We start from the raw sequence: 20662 nt of genomic DNA on the forward strand, positions 1-20662 counted from the left end.
GCCATAAACTGGCTCAAATCAGTTGAGGATAGTGTAACCCTTGATATTTTGGTGCTTTGAGAGGTAGAATCCATATCTTTCTGCCCCCTCTCTGATCTATGATACGAATGCACCTAGGTCCTACATTATGCAAATGAGATGTGCATGTGTTTTAGGCATGCTGCTAAGACACAGAGTCACATCCTTGTTTCTTGCTTGTCTTACATTACTGTGCTTCACAAACGTCATATATACAGTGGGGAGAACAAGTATTTGATACGCTGCCGATTTTGCAGGTTTTCCAAAGCATGTAGAGGTCTGTAAATCCAGTAAATCACATTGCATGATTTTTAAGTAATAATTTGCATTTTATTGCATGACATAAGTATTTGATCACTTACCAACCAGTAAGAATTCCGGCTCTCACAGACCTGTTAGTTTCTCTTTAAGAAGCCTTCCTGTTCTCCACTGTTACCTGTATAAAAGACACCTGTCCACACACTCAATCAAACAGACTCCAACCTCTCCACAAATGCCAAGACCAGAGAGCTGTGTAAGGACATCTGGGATAAAATTGTAGACCTGCACAAGGCTGGGATGTGCTACAGGACAATAGGCATGCAGCTTGGTGAGAAGGCAACAACTGTTGGCGCAATTATTAGAAAATGGAAGAAGTTCAAGATGACAGTCAATCACCCTCGATCTGGGGCTCCATGCAAGATCTTACCTCGTGGGGCATCAATGATCATGAGGAAGGTGAGGGATCAGCCCAGAACTACACCGCAGGACCTGGTCAATGACCTGAAGAGAGCTGGGACCACAGTCTCAAAGAAAACCATTAGTAACACACTACGCCGTCATGGATTAAAATCCTGCAGCGCACGCAAGGTCCCCCTGCTCAAACCAGCACATGTCCAGGCCCGTCTGAAGTTTGCCAATGACCATCTGGATGATCCAGAGGAGGAATGGGAGAAGGTAATGTGGTCTGATGAGACAAAAAAATAGCTTTTTGGTCTAAACTCCACTCGTCGTGTTTGGAGGAAGAAGAAGGATGAGTACAACCCCAAGAACACCATCCCAACCGTGAAGCATGGAGGTGGAAACATCATTCTTTGGGGATGCTTTTCTGCAAAGGGGACAGGACGACTGCACCATATTGAGGTTGAGGATGGATCGGGCCATGTATCGCAAGATCTTGACCAACAACCTCCTTCCCTCGGTAAGAGCATTGAAGATGGGTCCCAATGGAAAATCTTTGGAGGGAGCTGAAAGTCCGTATTGCCCAGCGACAGCCCCGAAACCTGGAGGATCTGGAGAAGGTCTGTATGGAGGAGTGGGCCAAAATCCCTGCTGCAGTGTGTGCAAACCTGGTCAAGAACTACAGGAAACGTATGATCTCTACAATTGCAAACAAAGGTTTCTGTACCAAATACTAAGTTCTGCTTTTCTGATGTATCAAATACTTATGCCATGCAATAAAATGCAAATGAATTACTTAAAAAGCATACAATGTGATTTTCTGGATATTTGTTTTCGATTCCGTCTCACAGTTGAAGTGTACATATGATAAAAATTACAGACCTCTACATGCTTTGTAAGTAGGAAACACTGCCGATTTAGCAGGTTATCAAATACTTGAGCAAGTATTTGTGTGGTAATAACCAGACTTTTTTCCAACAGCTATTAGTGACCAATGTATTCCAGTAACTTGTGACATAAGGAATGGATACAATTTCCCTTTGAAATAAAGCACGTTTAGATCTGTTGTTCTGAGGGAACAAGGAGAAACATATTTTCCCTATTGGAGAGTCAACTGGATTAAGCGAGGGTAGGTCAAAAAGGTGAGGTCCAGCTACACCTCTACATAACATAAGAGTTCCAGATGGAATAGCATCAAAGACTATGGCGAACTCTCTAGGTGTTACAGGAATATTGTAACGAGATAAATGTTTCATATTTGAGTAACAATCCTTCTCCATTAAAACGTTGACTCACCAGCAGGATATGATTATTATTATGATTATTTAAAAAAGAGACTTGTTTCGAAACTATGTCCTTATTGTTCCAAATGAAATACCTATGCGGGGAAAAATTGTAACGTCGTTCTTCGTTTGTTGAAAGAGAGTCGGACCGAAATGCAGCGTGGTGGTTACTCATGTCTTTAATGAAGAGATCGCGATACATGAAAAATACTTATACAAATACAAAAACAACAAACTGAACGTGAAACCTAATTACAGCCTATCTAGTGAAACTACACAGAGACAGGAACAATCACCCACGAAATACAAAGTGAAACCCAGGCTACCTAAATACGGTTCCCCATCAGAGACAACAAGAATCACCTGACTCTGAGAACCGCCTCAGGCAGCCAAGCCTATACTAGACACACCCCTAATCAACCACAATCCCAATGCCTACAAAAACCCCAAAACGACAATACAATAACCCCATGTCACACCCTGGCCTGAACAAATAATAAAGAAAACACAAAATACTAAGACCAAGGCGTGACAAAAATGGTTTATATATTAACGACCATGCTATGAGTCTATGAAAAGCAGATCATTTAGCAGGAATCTTATCAATGTTATAGTTACAAAGTAACATAAAATTGAGGTCACCAAAACGGGAGAAGACATAATGAGGAATGAAATTCCAAATTGAAGTTGGATTCTTTAAAATAATTTAGCCCAATTTCTCTTAAAAGTATCATTCAAAGTACGAACATTTGAGACCACCATATTCATATGTGTTCATAATGACAGATTTCCTAATAAATGTGTGTGATTTTTCCAGATGAAGTTGAAAAGCACCTGGTCAACAGCTTTACCTATTTTGTTGTCAAGATATAGGGACTGGGCTGCATAAGTAAATCTGGAGACACCTTCAGCTTTAGAAAGCAATTCTCGACCTTTCAAGGATAAATCCCTCCGCAACCAATGGTTCAACTTCTTTTTGTTTTTTTCAATAATAGGTATAAAATGTAATGAGCATCTTTTCTGTTGATCCTTAGATATGGTAATCCCAAGGTATGTTACTTTTTCCTTGACTGGAATATTCCATATAGAGGGTATCACACAGACTTTAACAGCAAACAATTCACACCTATTAAGGTTTAGGCAAAGACCAGATGCTTTGGAAAATATATTTATCACATCGACTGCTCTAGGAATCTGGTCAGCATCTTTCAAAAAGAGGGTTGTGTGATCTGCAAGTTGACTTCTGATAATATCTCTGTCAGCAATAGAGATCCCTTTTATATTGTTGGATTTAACAGAACTTGTAAGAAGTTGGGTTGCAAAGCAGGAAGAGGTAAGGTGAAATTTGGTGACCTTGCCTAATTCCTCTTTTCAAATCAAATCTAGGAGAAGTGCCATGCTTTAATTTATTCGAACTGTTCCCATTCATATGAAGAGTTTTAATAGTACTACAAAATAATTCCCCAAAACCAAATTTCTCAAGGGAGAGAAATAGAAACTCATGTTCCACTGTATCGAAGGCTTTATAAAAGTCTAAGAAGACAAAAAACTATCTTCGAAGATTAAATCAAAATAGTCAATAAGGTCTAACACCAGTCGGATATTATTAGATATATGTCTATTCCTCGTGAAGCCAGATTGAGTCTCTTCTATAATTGAGTCCAATACTGCCTTCATTCTTTTTGCTCATATTTTGTAGTCATTATTGAGCAGACAGATTGGACGCCAATTATTGAGTAGAAGCAAATTTATCTGGGGCTTAGGTATTAATGTAATCAGACTGAGTCAAACTGGGAGAGAGAGCATTATTCGTAATGCTTTCAGAAAAGACCTCCAACAGAAATGGGGCTAACTGTTGAGAAAAAAGTTTTGTAAAACTCAGCAGATATACCATCAGTCCCAATATACTTATTATTTTTATGGTGTTCAATAGAATACATTATCTCTTCAACTATAATACGGTCATTACACTGTTCCCTCTCAGCCTCCCCAATTGTTTTCACATCCCCCAGAGAGTCAAAGAAAATAGTTGAGGAAACCTCACAATACTTAGAACTATATCTATTCCTGTAGAAATTGCAACTAATGTTAGAGATTAAATTGGGATCATCTGTGATAAGACCATTAATATTTAATTGTTGAATCGTATTATTTTTATAGTGGTATTTTTCTAACCTGAAAAAAAGAAGCTGAATTTTGTTCACCCTCTAGCCACTTCTTCCTAGATCTGACAAAGGCTCCCTCTGCTTTCAGTTTATACATATCATCCAACTTGTTTTGTAGCTCAAACAGAACAGACGTGTCCTCCTCTGAGACACTTTCAACAGGCTTTTGAACGAGAGAGGTGATGTTTGTAATTACACTTTCTTCAGCTCTCCTTGTCTTGGCAAGAAAACTCCCATATTTTCTTAAATATTTTCCAACCTATTTTCCATATTATTACTGTGTGAATTGTCAGTTATAGCGTTGTTCCAAAAGTGTGTAATTAAATTGTTTATCTCCATCTTGACCAACTCATGTTTTAATATAGAGCTATTAAGCTTCCAGTAGGATGCTCTGCCAATGCCATTATCAGAGATAAAAAAGTTTAATGTCAATATAAATAGCTCTATGATCAGTAAGGGGAGTGGCAAGGATGTTAACAGAAATACCCTGTTTATCCAAACATTTATCTGGAACGTGCCTTATTACTCCAAGTGAAAGACTTGTCATTAGGAAACGTTACTCTTCAAATATCTCTAATATCAAACCTTTCCATAAACTGCCCCAAACTTGTATTCGTGGAAGTGGACTGTTCCAAATATCTCTAATATCAAACCTTTCCATAAACTGCCCCAAACTTGTATTTGGCACTTGTTTTTTGTGCTGGTGCTAGCTGCTGCTGCTGACGATATTGTATCATAATATTACTCACAGCGTTCCAAGAAAACATCTGAGACATTTATGGTCTGTTTACAAATATTTTAGAGGCTATTTATACATAATTGTTTTATAAAACCCGTATAAACTGTATTTATGATTAATTATATAGCAATATTTTATGTTTAATATTATTCAATTACACAATTTCTTATATATCACGTCTTGTATTTTCCTGCACAAGTGAACGCAGGAAATGTATCACCTTTGCCTCTACTGCCATTCATTCCAATTATACTGGTTTTGGATTTCTCCTTGACCAAAATGTATCCATTATGGAACTTTTGGGGATTATGACATAGCCCCTTTGTTAATTTAATAGCATCTCTTTGTCGGGGACATCCAGGTGCTCTGTGGTAGATCGTCGTCGTCCTCAGTATTATCACAGAGGTTCTAAACTCAGAGGCGCAACATTGCAAGACTTCCGGGAAATTATTGCGAAAGAGACCGAACAGACCAGGCCGGGGTTTGGGAAATGAGAAGTCAACGAGACAAGTGAAAGACTCTTCCTTAGTTGTTAATTTTCTCGAAATCTAAAGGTACAACCTAGATTCAAGCCAATGTCTTAAGTATCTGAACATGTTATTACTCCGACTTTGTGAAAGTGACAAACTGAACCGTTTAAATTATTCCTCAAAAACAACTTTATATTGAAGGAGTGCCTTTGATTTCACGGCGTGCACACGCGCAGTTCGATGCAAGACGACAGTTAGAGCAGATGAAGTATTTGTGCGCATGAGTTTAGTTAGCCAACAAGTGTGATCGGGATTTATATTGGAGAAGCAGTTTTAGCCCATCTTTATATTGTACTGTATTTGATGTTATAGCTGTATCTGTGGTAGGTTACATTGTTGCCATGGTGAGGGATTTGTCTTTAACACTGTTGTCTCTGCGTCATTACTGACTGCTGCGTGTTGACTGGGCTGCTAGTGCTAGCTACAGTTGGTTTGAAGTCTGGAGTATTTTATAAAGGTAATATTTGGCAGAAAACTGTAAAACATTGTGTTTATTTAGGCTAGCGAATGTTAGCTGTAGTTGTAGTTACAGTAACGTCACCGTTAGTTATCATCAGTCGTCGATGAATGCATCGATATCTTTTGCTAGCTAGCTAACGTTCGCTAACAACGGCTTTTTCTCTAAACTTGCAACAGTAGGTCATGGTCAGCGTGTAACAGTATTTTCTAACTGGCATTACATTTGTTGCTTAAATGATCACGTTACTTTCTGAAATGTGAATTCAGTGAAAAACCTATTCGAGTAGCTAGCCCAATTGTGAATATCTTTGGTCTCTGTCTCGCAACAGCTTCAGGTGTTCAGTGATGTGCGAGGGTCCCTCCATGATATCTGGGCCCATACCCCCAGATCCCTCCCTTTTCCCCGAATACTACAAACGTCCTGCCTCTGGTAATATAGCTGAAATGTACAGCATTTTAAAATCCCAATAATTGTTGAAACAGCATGTCACATGGTGTCTGTCTTCTGTACTTCCTTATCCCAGCCAGGGGTCGTCTGGAAGGGAACGCTCATGGGGCCTCAGCCCTTCTCTCTGGTCCCCTGGCCCCCGACCCTGTGTTGTACCCAGGCTGCTACAGTGCCCGTGCCCCTCGGCACCCCCGCATCAGCCCTAACGCCACACACATTCTGGAGAGGGGCCAGAAAGGGGTGGTGGGGGCCCTGCTAAGACTGGAGGGGGTCTCCCTCAGTCCCAACCCCTCTAAGCACAGTAAGTCCAACGCCTACTGTTTCGTGGTAACCACAGGTCAACACCATCTTCCACTTTCCTTGCCAAATTCAAAGCCACATTTGTGGTTGTAGTGGAAGGACTGTTTGTCATTGTAGTACATTGCATGCAATGTCATTTACTATACAGGAAAATACATTTAAAAGGTTCAACAGAAACAATATGGGACTGTGTTACCTTTCTCTCATTTCCTGTATTCTCTGTTTGTCCCACAGAGCAGCTGGTGCGTGACTACGGAAAGGAGAATGTGCGTCGGCTGAGGGAGATCCAGAGACGCTGCAAAGAGCAGGAGGCACAGAGGGAACACTCCCGTCCAGTCCCGGTCAAAGCCCTGTGGAGCTCCCCTAAATACCAGGACATCCCCTCCAGGGTCATGGCCCAGCTACAGGTGAGGGGGACTGGGAGATAGGCAGCCCTTTTGTTTAGTGCACTGGGGGATTCCACACCAAGCATAGACCTGTGCCAGTTAGTTCAAATTATAAGGATGTCCAGGGATGCTGGTCCTTCTTCCTATAACAAACCAGGGCACCACCATTAGCGTGGTATTTTTATTTTTGTAATAATGTGGGATCGATTCTACATGGCTCCCTCTCTCTTCCTTCTGCAGGAGACCAGCCCTCCTATGAAGCCGGAGTGTCAGAACTTTTTAAAAGCACATTCTATCTGTGGCTCTGCTGGCCCCCCGAGACTAAAGCGTGCTCTCTCACCCTCCCCAAGACCAAGCTGTGCCCCATCGCCGTCCCCCTCACCTCGCTCAGCCTCCCAAAACCATACAGAGAAACCGAGTTTACAGGTGAGATAGGCATATTAAAATAGCCCAGACTGACTGAATTAATGGATGGACTCCAACTGAAATGTAAACATCTATTCCTCCAATCAGTGTGTATTTTAGCTGTGTATTGCTGCACTGTCTGTTTTCACCAATTACCAATATCAAAAATAAATGTGGTATTATGTGCAAACTTAATTAATTAGTATTTTCTGTTGCAGGTGCAGGGTAGGATGGTGGACTTTGTGAGCCACAATGCACACGCTGCAGGGAAGACAGTCCTCCGTCGCTCCCAGTCATTGACCAACCTGAGGAACAGTCAGCCCAGTGCCGTCAAGGGACAGGTGCCTCAGTAGTAAGTACACTGAACCAATATACATTATCCTCCTCTGTAACTGCACTTAACAAAAAGTCTATCTTGCATTCAAAAGTGGAAGTCACTGGAAGTAGCAAATCTTCACTCCAGATCCAATAAAATCTGCCTCATAGTTAACAAAGCATACTTTTTTCTGACACTATGAATCATTCTCTCTCTCCCTCTATCAGCCTTGAGGAGCGGAAGGAACAGTGGCGACGGGAGGAGGAGGAAAAGAGGATGAGTATTCCTGATCCATCCATCCCAGCTGGTCACACCCTGATGCCAGAGAGGGAGAGACAGGAGACCCTGGAGTCACTCAAAGAGAGTAGGTCTTTTTACCACAAACACTTTTACATTATTTGTCTTATACCTATTATTTTTCAAGTTGCTTAGTATGTATACATCAGCTCAAATAAATGGTATTTACTATTGAAAAGACACTGTGTATTTATATTGAACCTTCAGACCAAGATGGATGCTCTTATTTATTCATTCTCTTTCGTCTCGCTCTCTGTCTCTATTCTTCCAGCCCATCGGTCTCTGGTGAGTGAGCTGCTGTCTCTTCCAGTCAGGGCCGACTCTCTGGGTGTCCGTTCCCGTCGTGCGCAGCTGGACCGCAGGCTCTCTGAGGTGGAGGAGGCCATCAAGATCTTCTCCAGGGACAAAGTCTACATCAAGACTGACTCTTAACACAAGATGAGGCCTGCCTGGATCTTATTCACTAGGCAAGATCATGGGAGAAAACATTCTGAAAGCCTGGGAGACACTATTTGAACTTGTTCCATGAAGGCTCTTCTTATTTTTTGTTCTCTCCTTTATGTGCCTACTGAACGTGATCCTGCAGTCTGAGGCTGCTGGGAAATAGCCTAAGCTCTAGAGCTATTATTAGCGTAATTTACAAAGAGGGGAATTTGTAAAATGAAGTGATTTATTTCTCCTGTGACACTAAGCAGGTTGCATTTTTTAGTGCTTGACTACCAATGGCCTACTACTGAATGTATTATAATAATAATAATACATTTATTGTATCTAGCACTTTACATTACAAACAAGAATCTCATTTGCTTTGAAAACAAATGTAGGGATCTGGCAGTTCATGGTTGATCTTTCACAGCTTCAGATGTAGAGGCATTTGGGAAAGGCAGTCAGTAGCAGTAGCTTGAGCAGAAGGAGCATCGATGATACAGACCGGCATCGAGAACGTCAGTCAGATACTTTTCTTAGGAGGGCAATTAGGCAGCCCTACTGTAAACCAAGCACTTCTGTTGGCATAGAATGTACATACCTTCACTGTAATTGGTGCGTGTAATGCCCATTTTAGTTGACTCAGAATCATATCAACTTGGAACTGGCATAAATGTGATGTTTCTCAGTTACATCCAAAGTGGGTTTATTGTCTGGCATTTGTCATAAACTACTATTTATTGACTGTGACTGTAATGAAGTAATTAGGTGTGTAGTACTTGAATTCTAGTTTTGCATTTCATTAAACTTTGAGGGTGTTTTATGGGTCCTCGTCATATGAATGTGAGGACCAGAGACTCCTCTATATAGCACTCAAACAATTGTGTCCGACCTCTATTTTTCAGTCCTTTTTTTGTGTACCATATTCGCATAATACTACCCGCTCACTGGTCTACTTTCAACCAAAAGTGGCTATTTATCTCTTGCTATTTCGGTGTTGTGTCACGCACGCCCTGCTCCGCCGTAGTGGAGTTCATTGTTCGTCTACTCTCCCCTGTTAGTATTAAAAACTTCTCTAGGATAGGGGGCAGCATTTGGAATTTTGGATGAAAAGCGTGCCCAAATTAAACTGCCTGCTACTCATCCCCAGAAGATAAGATATGCATATAATTGGTAGATTTGGATAGAAAACACTCTGAAGTTTTTAAAATTGTTTGAATCATGTCTGAGTATAACAGAACTTATTTGGCAGGCGAAACCCCGAGGACAAACCATTCAGACTTTAAGGTCTCTCTCTTTTCAATGGAATTTCATTGGGAATCCAGATTTGTAAGGGACCTTCTTGCAGTTCCTATCGCTTCCACTGGATCAAAATCAAATCAAATTTATTTATATAGCCCTTCGTACATCAGCTGATATCTCAAAGTGCTGTACAGAAACCCAGCCTAAAACCCCAAACAGCAAGCAATGCAGGTGTAGAAGCACGGTGGCTAGGAAAAACTCCCTAGAAAGGCCAAAACCTAGGAAGAAACCTAGAGAGGAGCCAGGCTATGTGGGGTGGCCAGTCCTCTTCTGGCTGCGCCGGGTGGAGATTATAACAGAACATGGCCAAGATGTTCAAATGTTCATAAATGACCAGCATGGTCGAATAATAATAATAAGGCAGAACAGTTGAAACTGGAGCAGCAGCACAGTCAGGTGGACTGGGGACAGCAAGGAGTCATCATGTCAGGTAGTCCTGGGGCACGGTCCTAGGGCTCAGGTCCTCCGAGAGAGAGAAAGAAAGAGATAATTAGAGAGAGCATATGTGGGGTGGCCAGTCCTCTTCTGGCTGTGCCAGGTGGAGATTATAACAGAACATGGCCAAGATGTTCAAATGTTCATAAATTACCAGCATGGTCGAATAATAGTAAGGTAGAACAGTTGAAACTGGAGCAGCAGCATGGCCAGGTGGACTGGGGACAGCAAGGAGTCATCATGTCAGGTAGTTCTGGGGCATGGTCCTAGGGCTCAGGTCCTCCGAGAGAGAGAAAGAAAGAAGGAGAGAATTAGAGAACGCACACTTAGATTCACACAGGACACCGAATAGGACAGGAGAAGTACTCCAGATATAACAAAGTGACCCTAGCCCCCTGACATAAACTACTGCAGCATAAATACTGGAGGCTGAGACAGGAGGGGTCAGGAGACTGTCAACAGTCTTTAGAAATTGGTTGAGGTTTTTCCTTTGTGTAATGAAGAAGTAACACAGTTCAGAACGAGGCGAGAGTGAAGAGGACTCTGATAGAGGCACGTGACCTGAAAGCTAGCTACAGTTTGTTTTCCTCCTGTATTGGACATAGATCACCCAGTCTTCAATTTGATCGATTATTTAAGTTTAAAAAATCCTAAAGTTGTATTACAAAAGTAGTTTGAAATGTTTTGTCAAAGTTTACAGACGGAATTAATCGAACAAAATGACCATTTGTGATGTTTATGGGACATATTGTAGTGCCAACAAAAGAAGCTTGTCAAAGGTAAGGCCTGAATTATATCTTTATTTCTGCCTTTTGTGTCGCGCCTGTAGGGTTGAAATATGCTTTTCTGTCTTTGTTTACTGGGGTGCTATCCTCAGATAATAGCACCGTTTGCTTTCGCCGAAAAGCCTTTTTGAAATCTGACATGTTGGCTGGATTCACAACAAGTGTAGCTTTAATTTGGTATCTTGCATGTGTGATTTCATGAAAGTTTGATTTTTATAGTAATTTATTAGAATTTGTCGCTCTGCATTTTCACTGGCTTTTGGCCAGGAGGGATGTCCCACATATCCCAGAGGTTCTAACTATGTTACATACACACAGCTATTAGCTAACTAAACGTTACGAGGACTACAACTAGTACTAGGGGTTAGTATTTTAAATAATGAAATAAGTTTATATTCATGTTTTACATACTCGCTAGTAATGTCTTATAAGTAGTATAAGGACCCTTATTTATTTCACCTTTATTTAACCAGGTAGGCAAGTTGAGAACAAGTTCTCATTTACAATTGCGACCTGGCCAAGATAAAGCAAAGCAGTTCGACACATACAACGACACAGAGTTACACATGGAGTAAAACAAACATGCAGTCAATAATACAGTATAAACAAGTCTATATACAATGTGAGCAAATGAGGTGAGAAGGGAGGTAAAGGCAAAAAAGGCCATGGTGGCAAAGTAAATACAATATAGCAAGTAAAACACTGGAATGGTAGTTTTGCAATGGAAGAATGTGCAATGTAGAAATAAAAATAATGGGGTGCAAAGGAGCAAAATATATATAAGTAGTATACGGTCCTCATTGAAAATAAGAATGTGTTCTTAACTGACTTGCCTAGTTAAATAAAGGTAAAATAAAAAAGTCTGCTTAACATATTGCTTGCAAATTAAGGTAGCTAGAAAAGAAGCTACTATAACTAGCTAACGTCAACCTATTCATATGTTCTAGCCAGGTGTCATTAGCTAGTAGCTAGCACGCCCCTGGACTTACCTGGAAGAAAGTCTGTTATTCCCTCGTTTGGGGATTCCTGTGGCGCTTTCCTTTTACTCATCTCTGTATTCCAGCTTTTTTCAAACGTATGTTGTATTCTTATTTTACTTTCTTGCAAGTAATGTAGCTAGCTAAAACAGCCTCTGCAGCCTGTTTGCTCTTAAGTGCTGTGCCAAACGTAATTGAAACCCCCTTTGCACAGCCTGTTAACGTGAGGTAAAACGTCAGCCTCTGTGGTGATCATGGCTAATAGCCAACCAATACTCTCTGTTAGTTTCTTCCATATGCGAAGTCTGAGTGAGTATGATTCTATATTTGTTTCTTACACTCCCAGAATTGGCCAACTATGAGAGGAATGTCAACAGAGCTATCCAAAAGTACAACGCCTACAGGCAAGACATGGTAGTAGTGTAGTGAAGGATGCAAGTGTCCCTTCACAACAGGCATCTGAATAAGTAATTTGTCTGGCTCCTTCAGCCCCATGTTTACTCCCTCAATTACAGTGAATAACTATCTGTGTTGTGCACAGTGTTTTTCAGGAAAGCAGCTTCAGTGATCTCCAAGTACCCCCAGAAGATCAAAATTGTCTCAGACACAGCAGTACAGTACAGCAGTACAGTGCTGTTTGTAGCAGTGATCGATTGTAGTTGATTGACTTGAAAGCTCATCTGATGCTAGCCCAAGATGTACTCTTAATGAGCCCACCATTACTCCTTAAGGTCCAAGGACGTTCCTTGTATTTTCAGAGGTAGACTGGCACTGGAAGCCAAAACATCCAAGTATTCCATGTAAACGTAAATAGATTCTCAAAACTGATATAGTTTTAGAAACATAAAGCCCTTTACTTTCATATCACAAAGATCATTTCACAAATGCAAAATATGTACTTACTGTACATTGTTTTAACCAGCAGCCAAATGCATTTTTCAGTGACAACACGTTTCTGCAGGCTTTCTCCTGTTAGACACAGGTGTTTGGCACATGCAAGATAACAAATTAGCACAGGTGGTCGCTCTGTCTTCCGTAAACATGCACTGAAAAATGATGATATGGCAGTGTGGGAACACTAAACCTATAAAGGTGTGTATCAATTTAACGTTTTGGTTAAAAAATATATATCTTGCCTTCATGAAAGATAAGGTCCTTATGCTTCTAAGACTACTGCAAGCGATGCGTGTTAATGTTCAGACTGAGCGTTAGGGCTCTTAACAAAACTCCTCTGTACGGAAGACACCTTCGTCCAATGACTCTTAAAGGTAATGTAATTGAACTGAGAGTCATGATCAAGGGCTAATCTGATGCCAGCCAATGCTCACCAGTAAAGTGGTATAACAGTACACCATTATACTTCCGTTATACATTCTATTGTATTCATCTATTTTAAATAGGAGAGAGTTGGAAAAGAGATCACTAAGAAGATAGATGAGTTTTTACAAACAGGAACACTCAAGAAGTTGGAAAAGGTGAGTGTTTGAGGAATGACATTATCCTTCAAGCAAGGTGCAGTCTGTCACTTCTTTGTCCAATGTGGCCACAATGCAAAGTGCATAAACGAAAGAAGATAATTATATTGTTAATTCCACTCAGTTTGATGCACAATGGATTGTGTTTATCTTCCTAGATTCGTAATGATGACACCAGCTCATCCATCAACTTCCTTACCAGATTTACTGGTATTGGGTATGTCTTCTGCTTTGTTTGTTAAACCCAATTACTGACCCCTTTTTTTCGAGCCCTTCTTGCAGAAAACTACTGTTCCACAGGATTTTGTTCCAGCCTTTATCGAACACACCTAACCAGTTAACTCTCCCTCCTCCTCCAGTCCGGCTCCTGCCAGAAAGTGAAGACCCTGGAAGGTTTGCTTAACTTTTAAAGCTACTTTTTACAGCACTTTGGATTTGAGATGATCCAATGACTGAGGTTAATGTGCAGACTGTCAGCTTTAATATGAGGGTATTTTCATCCATACAAACTATCCTATTCCCAAGACATGCTAATCCTTCACCATTACATTAACGGGAGTTTATGTTATCATTTTTGGGGGGAATGATATTTATGCCTCTTAACTTGCTCAGTCAGCATTATTCAAGATTCATTCAGGATTATCAGTAATCATGGCAGCATCCACATTAATGTAGAAGTGTTTAGTAACATATTCTATTCCATATCGATTCATCTCATATTAAAGCTGACAGTCTGCACTTTAACCTCAGTCATTGTATCATTTAAAATCCAAAGTGCTGGCTGGAGTGCACAGACAAAACAAAGAATTTGTCACTGTCCCAATACTTTTGGAGCTCACTGTATATTAACACTGTTGTGCTTTTAGATCTGAAGAAAATTTAACACATGCTCAATCATCAGTAAGTGTGAATTTTCTGTCAGTTGATCACTCTGCCTGCACCAATGTAAGTGTTTTGCTAATGTTTTATGACCATCAATGGTTGATGTCTCATACATTCCAATTGAAGTTTCCTGTGCATGCTTGGTCGCGTGTGTGTGACGCTGCTCTGTGTCTGCTGCAGGTACTTTGAGGAGTTTGAGAAGAGGATTCCACGAGTTGAGATGATTGTGGCGGGTGATATTTGCTGTTGTGAATATTTTCTATTACATTTTTTTAAAGTGGTTAGAATGGAGTTTATTTACTGTTACTACTGTCTTACACGTTTTGTGTGTTTGTCCAGACATTCATTTTGCAGGAGCTGGAGTTGCTGGATGCTGAGTACATCAGGACCATCTGTGGAAGCTACAGGAGAAGTGAGTCCTGACATGTAGTGGTGTACTTGGTGGTTTTTAGTATTAATAACTCTGTACTGTTTAGATGTGCATGTTTCATGTATGATCAAGGAAGTGATTGCAGTGGAAAGGAAAATGTTGTTTTTATAAACTAGATTATTTTATGTTTTGGGTAATTTCCTAATTATTTATCTGTTCCTGCATTCTCTTCTGCAGGTGCTGAATCCAGTGGGGATATTGAGATCTTGCTGACGCACCCAAACTACACCTCTATGGATGAGAAACAGGTGACCACCAAACTCCACAATGCCTACTGCTGCTTTGGTACTGTAATGATTAATATACACTAAGGTAAGTGGACATTGGGTAAGTGCAATCTCCATTTAAGTGCTTTACAGTTCACCAGTCCAAATATATTCTTCTTATTTGCCATGTATGTCTTCATGCTTTGGTTTACTGCATGCATTCATGACCACCCAAGGGCATTGCATTCAACAGAAGATGATCTCTTATGACTTTCATATGCTCATCCCATCCTTTCTTTGTTCTTCCTTTTCAAGCCCAAACTTCTCCATGCTGTGGTTGAACATTTTGAGTCCATTGTGTTCATTACAGACACACTGTCCAAAAAATACACCAAATTCATGGTGAGGGCTGTGTGTGGCTAGCTAGCTGCAGGGAATATTGCGTTATCTGTTTCTTTAACAGTGAAATTAACTAAGATGTTTTGATTTGTAATGTAATTTTTGCAGCAAGGGTCTGTACTGCATTCACTTAACTAAATTGGAAGCAACTGTTCAAGTACATGGCTCACTGCTTCTCTAGTCACATTAGTCAGAATGTTTATCTATTCAACCTTTATTTTACATGGTCGACGACCTGGTCGTTGATTTGATGGTTGCTGTCTCTAGGGAGTCTGCCAGCTGCAGCAAAATGATGAAGAGGAATATCTTCACAGGCACATTGATATCAGGTGGGTATCAAGTTAGCTAGTTAAACGAACCTCATCACATGTTGTTCTGATGACTCCGTTACCTGAGGAAGGTCAGACAGAATGACATGTTGTTGAAAGTGCTCTATCTCCCATTATATCTATGTCACATGCTTCGTAAACAACAGGTGTAGACTAACAGTGAAATGCTTACTTACAGGCCCTCCCAACAATGCAAATCGAATGAAAATAGAGAAATAATAGAAAAGTAAAAGCTGTAGTAATAAAGACAAAATTATTAATGATAACTTGGCTACATACACAGGGTACCAGTACTAAGTCGATGTGGAGGAGTACGAGGTAATTGAGGTAGATACAGTACCAGTCAAAAGTTTGGACAGACGTACTCATTCAAGAGTTTATTTATTTTTTACTATTTTCTACATTGTAGAATAATAGTGAAGACATAAACTATGAAATATCACATATGGAATCATGTAGCAACCAAAAAAAGTGCTAAACAAATCTAGGGGTGGTATACAGAAGATAGTCCATATTATGGGAAGAACAGCTCAAATAAGCAAAGAGAAACGGCTGTCCATCATTACTTTTTAAGACATGATGGTCAGTCAATCTGGAAAATTCAAGTGCAGTCTCAAACCATCAAGCGCTATAATGATACTTACTGTCATGAGGACCGCCACAGGAAAGGAAGACCCAGAGTTACCTCTGCTGCAGAGGATAAGTTCATTAGAGTTAACTGCACCTCAGATTGCAGCCCAAATAAATGCTTCACAGAGTTCAAGTAACAGACACATCTCAACATCAACTGTTCAGAGGAGACTGTGTGAATCAGGCCTTCATTCTTGAGATGCTGCATAGAAACCACTACTAAAGGACACCAATAAGAAGAGACTTGCTTGGGCCAAGAAACACGTGCAATGGACATTAGACTGGTGGAAATCTATCCTTTGTTCTGATGAGTCCAAATGTGAGATTTTTGGTTCCAACTGCTGTGTCTTTGTGAGACACAGAGTAGGTGAACAGATTATCTCCGCATGTGTGGTTCCCACCGGGAAGCATGTAGGAGGTGTGTTGGTGCTTTGCTGGTGACACTGTCAGTGATTTATTTAGAATTTAATGCACACTTAACCAGCATGGCGACCACAGCATTCTGCAGCAATACGCCATCCCATCTGGTTTGGGCTTAGTGGGTCTATCATTTGTTTTTCAACAGGACAATGACCCAACACACCTCTAGGCTGTGTAAGGGATATTTGACCAAGAAGGAGAGTGATGGAGTGCTTCATCAGATGACCTGGCCTCCACAATCATCCGACCTCACCCCAATTGAGATGTTTTAGGATGAGTTGGAAAGCAGAGTGAAGGAAAAGCAGCCAACGAGGGCTCAGCATATGTGGGAACTCCTTCAAGACTGTTGGAAAAGCATTCCAGGTGAAGCTGGTTGAGAGAATGCCAAGAGTGTGCAAAGCTGTCATCAAGGCAAAGAGTGGCTACTTTGAATAATCTCTAATATAAAATATATTTGAATTTGTTTCACAGTTTTTGGGTTACTACATGATTCCATATGTGTTATTTCATAGTTTTGATGTCTTCACTACTATTATACAATGTAGAAAATAGTAAAAAATAAAGAAAAACCCTTGAATGAGTAGGTGTGTCCAAACTCTTGACTGGTACTGTATGCACATAGAACTAGGAATAAAGTGACAGATACTAAACAGCAAAAAAAAGGGTCAATGCAGATAGTTTGATAGTTTGAGTTAACCAAATAGCTACCAACTATTTAGCAGGCTTAGGGGTAGAAGCTGTTAAGTGTCCTGTTGGTTCCAGACTGAGGACTCGTTCCAGACTTGCATCGGTACCACTATGAGGTAGCAGAGAGAACAGTTTATGACTTGGGTGGCCGGAGGCAATTAAAACATTTTTTTTTTAGGGCCGTCCTCTTGACACCGCCCGATAAAGAGGTCCTAGATGGCAGGAAGTTCATCCCCAGTGATGTAGTGGGGTGGACGCACTACACCCTGTATCGCCTTTGCGGTCGGATGTCAAGCAGTACCAAGCGATGATGCAACCAGTCAAGATGCTCTCAATGGTGCAGCTGTAGAACGTTTTGAGGATCTGTAGGCCCATGCCACATCTTTTTAGCCTCCTGAGGGGGAAGAGGCGCTGTCGTGCCCTCTTCACAACTGTGTTGGTGTGTGTGGACCATGATAGATCCTTAGTGATCAAGACTGGAAGGAACTTGAAGCTCTCGACTCTCAACTACATCCCTGTCGATGTGAATGGGGGTATGCTCGGGCTGCCTTTTCCTGTTGTCCATGATCAGCACCATTGTCTTGCTGACGTTGAGGGAGAGATTGTTGTTCTGGCACCATAGTGCCAGGTCTCTGACATCCTCCCTATAGGCTGTCTCATCGTCGTCGGTGGTCAGGCCTATCCAACATTGTGTTGTCAAACTTAATGATGGTGTCGCTATAACCTTGTTCTAACAGAAACATAATTTCCCTTATCTTACTGCAGGTTAATTCCTAAGGGCCTGTATTACTGTGGTGTGCTGTATTTCACTGTCAGTGACATCTTCAATAAGAACATGAGAACTCCCGCTCTGGAGAAAGGCTTCACCCTCAATGAGTACACCATCTAGCCAGTGAAGGTCACTGGTAAGTCACATATCAGCAGTCCAAAATCAACCGCCTCTGCTGTTAGACTTTTATGTTTGGTTCTGAAAGGTCCGGATGGGTGTAAGCTGAGGAAACTCATATTGCTTACATGCAACGAATCCTTCAGATCCAAGTGTCTAGTGGTGGATTTTGGATTAGACACCTGTATCTTAGATACATTTATGAATTTCAGTAAAGAGGCAGTTAGGAAAGCAAAGGATAGCTTTTTCAAACAGAAATTTGCATCCTGTAGCACAAACTCCAATAAGTTCTGGGACACTGTAAAGTCCATGGAAAATAAGAACACCTCCTCCCAGCTGCCCACTGCACTGAGGCTAGGAAACACTGTCACCACCGATAAATCCACAATAATTGAGAATTTTAATAAGCATTTTTCTACGGCTGGCCATGCTTTCCACCTGGCTACCCCTACACCGTTCAACAGCTCTGCACCCCCCCACAGCAACTTGCCCAAGCCTCCCCCATTTCTCCATCACCCAAATCCAGATCCAGATAGTTTCAAAATCTGGACCCCTACAAATCAGCTGGGCTAGACAATCTAGACCCTCGCTAAAATTATCCGCTGCAATTGTTGCAACCCTTATTACTAGCCTGTTCAACCTCTCTTTCGTATATTCTGAGATCCCCAAAGATTGGAAAGCTTCTGCGGTCATCCCCCTCTACAGACCTATCTATACCTATCCTACCCTGCCTTTCTAAAGTCTTCGAAATCCAAGTTAACATACAGATCACCGACCATTTTGAATCCCACCGTACCTTCTCCACTATACAATCTGGTTTCCGAGCTGGTCATGGGTGCACCTCAGCCACGCTCAAGGTCCTAAGCGATATCATAACCGCCATCAATAAAAGACAATACTGTGCAGCTGTATTCATCGACCTGGCCAAGGCTTTCTACTCTGTCAATCACCACATTCTTATCGGCAGACTCAATAGCCTTGGTTTCTCAAATGACTGCCTTGCCTGGTTCACCAACTACTTCTCAGAGTTCAGTGTGTCAAATCGGATGGCCTGTTCTCCGGACCTCTGGCAGTCTCATGGGGGTGCCACAGGGTTCAATTCTCGTACCGAATCTTTTCTCTGTATATATCAATGATGTCGCTCTTGCTGCTGGTGATTCTTTGATCCACCTCTGCACAGAAGACACCATTCTGTATACTTCTGGCCCTTCTTTGGACACTGTGTTAACTAACCTCCAGACGTGCTTCAATGCCATACACCATACATCTCCGTCCCCCTACACCAAACGCGATCACAACACGCAGGTTAAAATATCAAAACAAACTCTGGTAAAATGTTTATATCCCAGGACAAATTGGCTAGCAACAGCAAGCTAGCTAAATAGGACAAATTAGCTAGCAAGTGCAAGCTAGCCATACATGTTTAATGCATTTCTACCTGTCCCCAAATTAATGTAATTGGTTTAGTTTGTTTTTATATTTTAACCTGCGTGTCGTGATCGCGTTTTGTGTAGGGGGACAAATTACATTTATGCACGATAGCGCAGCCGGTTTGGGTTCCGTGTTAGGTTTTATGGATATTTTGACACGTCAACCACAGATGGAACAACGAGTCAGATATTTCACCGGATTTATAAATGTGACGCTTGTTATTTTATGACTATATGACAATCACTGGAGTTTTTGTTGTTGTGTGTGTGCAATAGTAACCTCCAGGCTCCTCTTCGTGGTCATTGCTAGAAGGGATCCAGCTTTTGTTAAATTAATGTAATATTTGACATTTCATAGCAGATTGAGAATTTAGGCTGCAGGTTGAAAATGAGGTAAGAGTTAGCTAAAATTCAAAACAACTATTTTGGGACAATTTGACCAAGGTCTTGAACCCAGATAGACCGTATTGATGAATCAAACTAATTTTATGGACTGTTATCATACAGTTTGGGGAGCCACTAGGCTGTTGTTGTCAGAAGAGTTAATGCGGGTGTTCTAACATGGACGCCAGGATGCGTCGTACGTCAACTGCAAGCCCTCTTTAGCCCGGTAATTTAGTAGGATCTCTATGTTTTTTTGGCTTTGTTTTAGTCTGCTGCAAAGCAGCCAGTTAGAAGCAGGTCAGGGCTAGAAGGGTTCCAGCTGTTGTAAATTTAACATTTTTTATTATTTAACCTTTATTTACCTAGGTAAGTCAGTTAAGATCAAATTATTATTTACAATGACGGCCAACCCGGACGACGCTGGGCCAATTGTGCGCCGCCCTATGGGACTCTCAATCACGGCCGGTTGTGATACAGCCTGGATTCGAACCACTGTCTGCAATGACGCCTCTATCACTGAGATGCAGTGCCTTAGACCGCTACGCCACTCGGGAGTCCAACGTCAGATAGGAC

At 41.2% G+C, this 20662-nt stretch overlaps 1 protein-coding gene and 2 long non-coding RNA genes across 5 annotated transcripts; 2 read left to right on the top strand and 1 right to left on the bottom strand.

Moving 5' to 3' along the window:
- Positions 1–5254: 5254 nt before the first annotated feature.
- enkd1 (enkurin domain containing 1) lies at positions 5255–9310 on the top strand. 3 transcript variants are annotated; one of them, XM_035757134.2, is made up of 8 exons: positions 5255–5419; positions 6184–6284; positions 6379–6603; positions 6837–7009; positions 7229–7414; positions 7612–7745; positions 7937–8073; positions 8278–9310. In XM_035757134.2, the coding sequence occupies exons 2-8, from the start codon at positions 6200–6202 to the stop codon at positions 8436–8438; spliced, it is 1101 nt and encodes a 366-aa protein (XP_035613027.2). In that variant the 5' UTR covers positions 5255–5419; positions 6184–6199; the 3' UTR covers positions 8439–9310. The 3 variants fall into 3 exon arrangements, with proteins under 3 accessions (XP_035613027.2, XP_035613026.2, XP_035613028.2); XM_035757133.2 differs by lacking the exon at positions 5255–5419 and adding an exon at positions 5551–5852; XM_035757135.2 differs by lacking the exon at positions 5255–5419 and adding an exon at positions 5551–5718.
- A 490-nt stretch (positions 9311–9800) lies between these two features.
- LOC127911702 (uncharacterized) lies at positions 9801–12327 on the bottom strand. Its single transcript, XR_008078984.1, has 3 exons — positions 11944–12327; positions 10324–10449; positions 9801–10197 (listed from the first exon to the last, which is right to left on the bottom strand). It is a non-coding gene; the product is annotated as an uncharacterized LOC127911702 (long non-coding RNA).
- A 934-nt stretch (positions 12328–13261) lies between these two features.
- On the top strand, positions 13262–18289 carry LOC118371601 (uncharacterized). The gene is made up of 10 exons (XR_004823035.2): positions 13262–13406; positions 13565–13623; positions 13766–13799; positions 14273–14306; positions 14469–14521; positions 14628–14700; positions 14896–15030; positions 15240–15326; positions 15591–15652; positions 18155–18289. It is a non-coding gene; the product is annotated as an uncharacterized LOC118371601 (long non-coding RNA).
- The last annotated feature ends 2373 nt before the right edge of the window (positions 18290–20662 follow it).

Source organism: Oncorhynchus keta, chromosome 25 (genome assembly GCF_023373465.1).
Source record: "Oncorhynchus keta strain PuntledgeMale-10-30-2019 chromosome 25, Oket_V2, whole genome shotgun sequence".
In the NCBI taxonomy this organism is placed as follows: domain Eukaryota; kingdom Metazoa; phylum Chordata; class Actinopteri; order Salmoniformes; family Salmonidae; genus Oncorhynchus; species Oncorhynchus keta.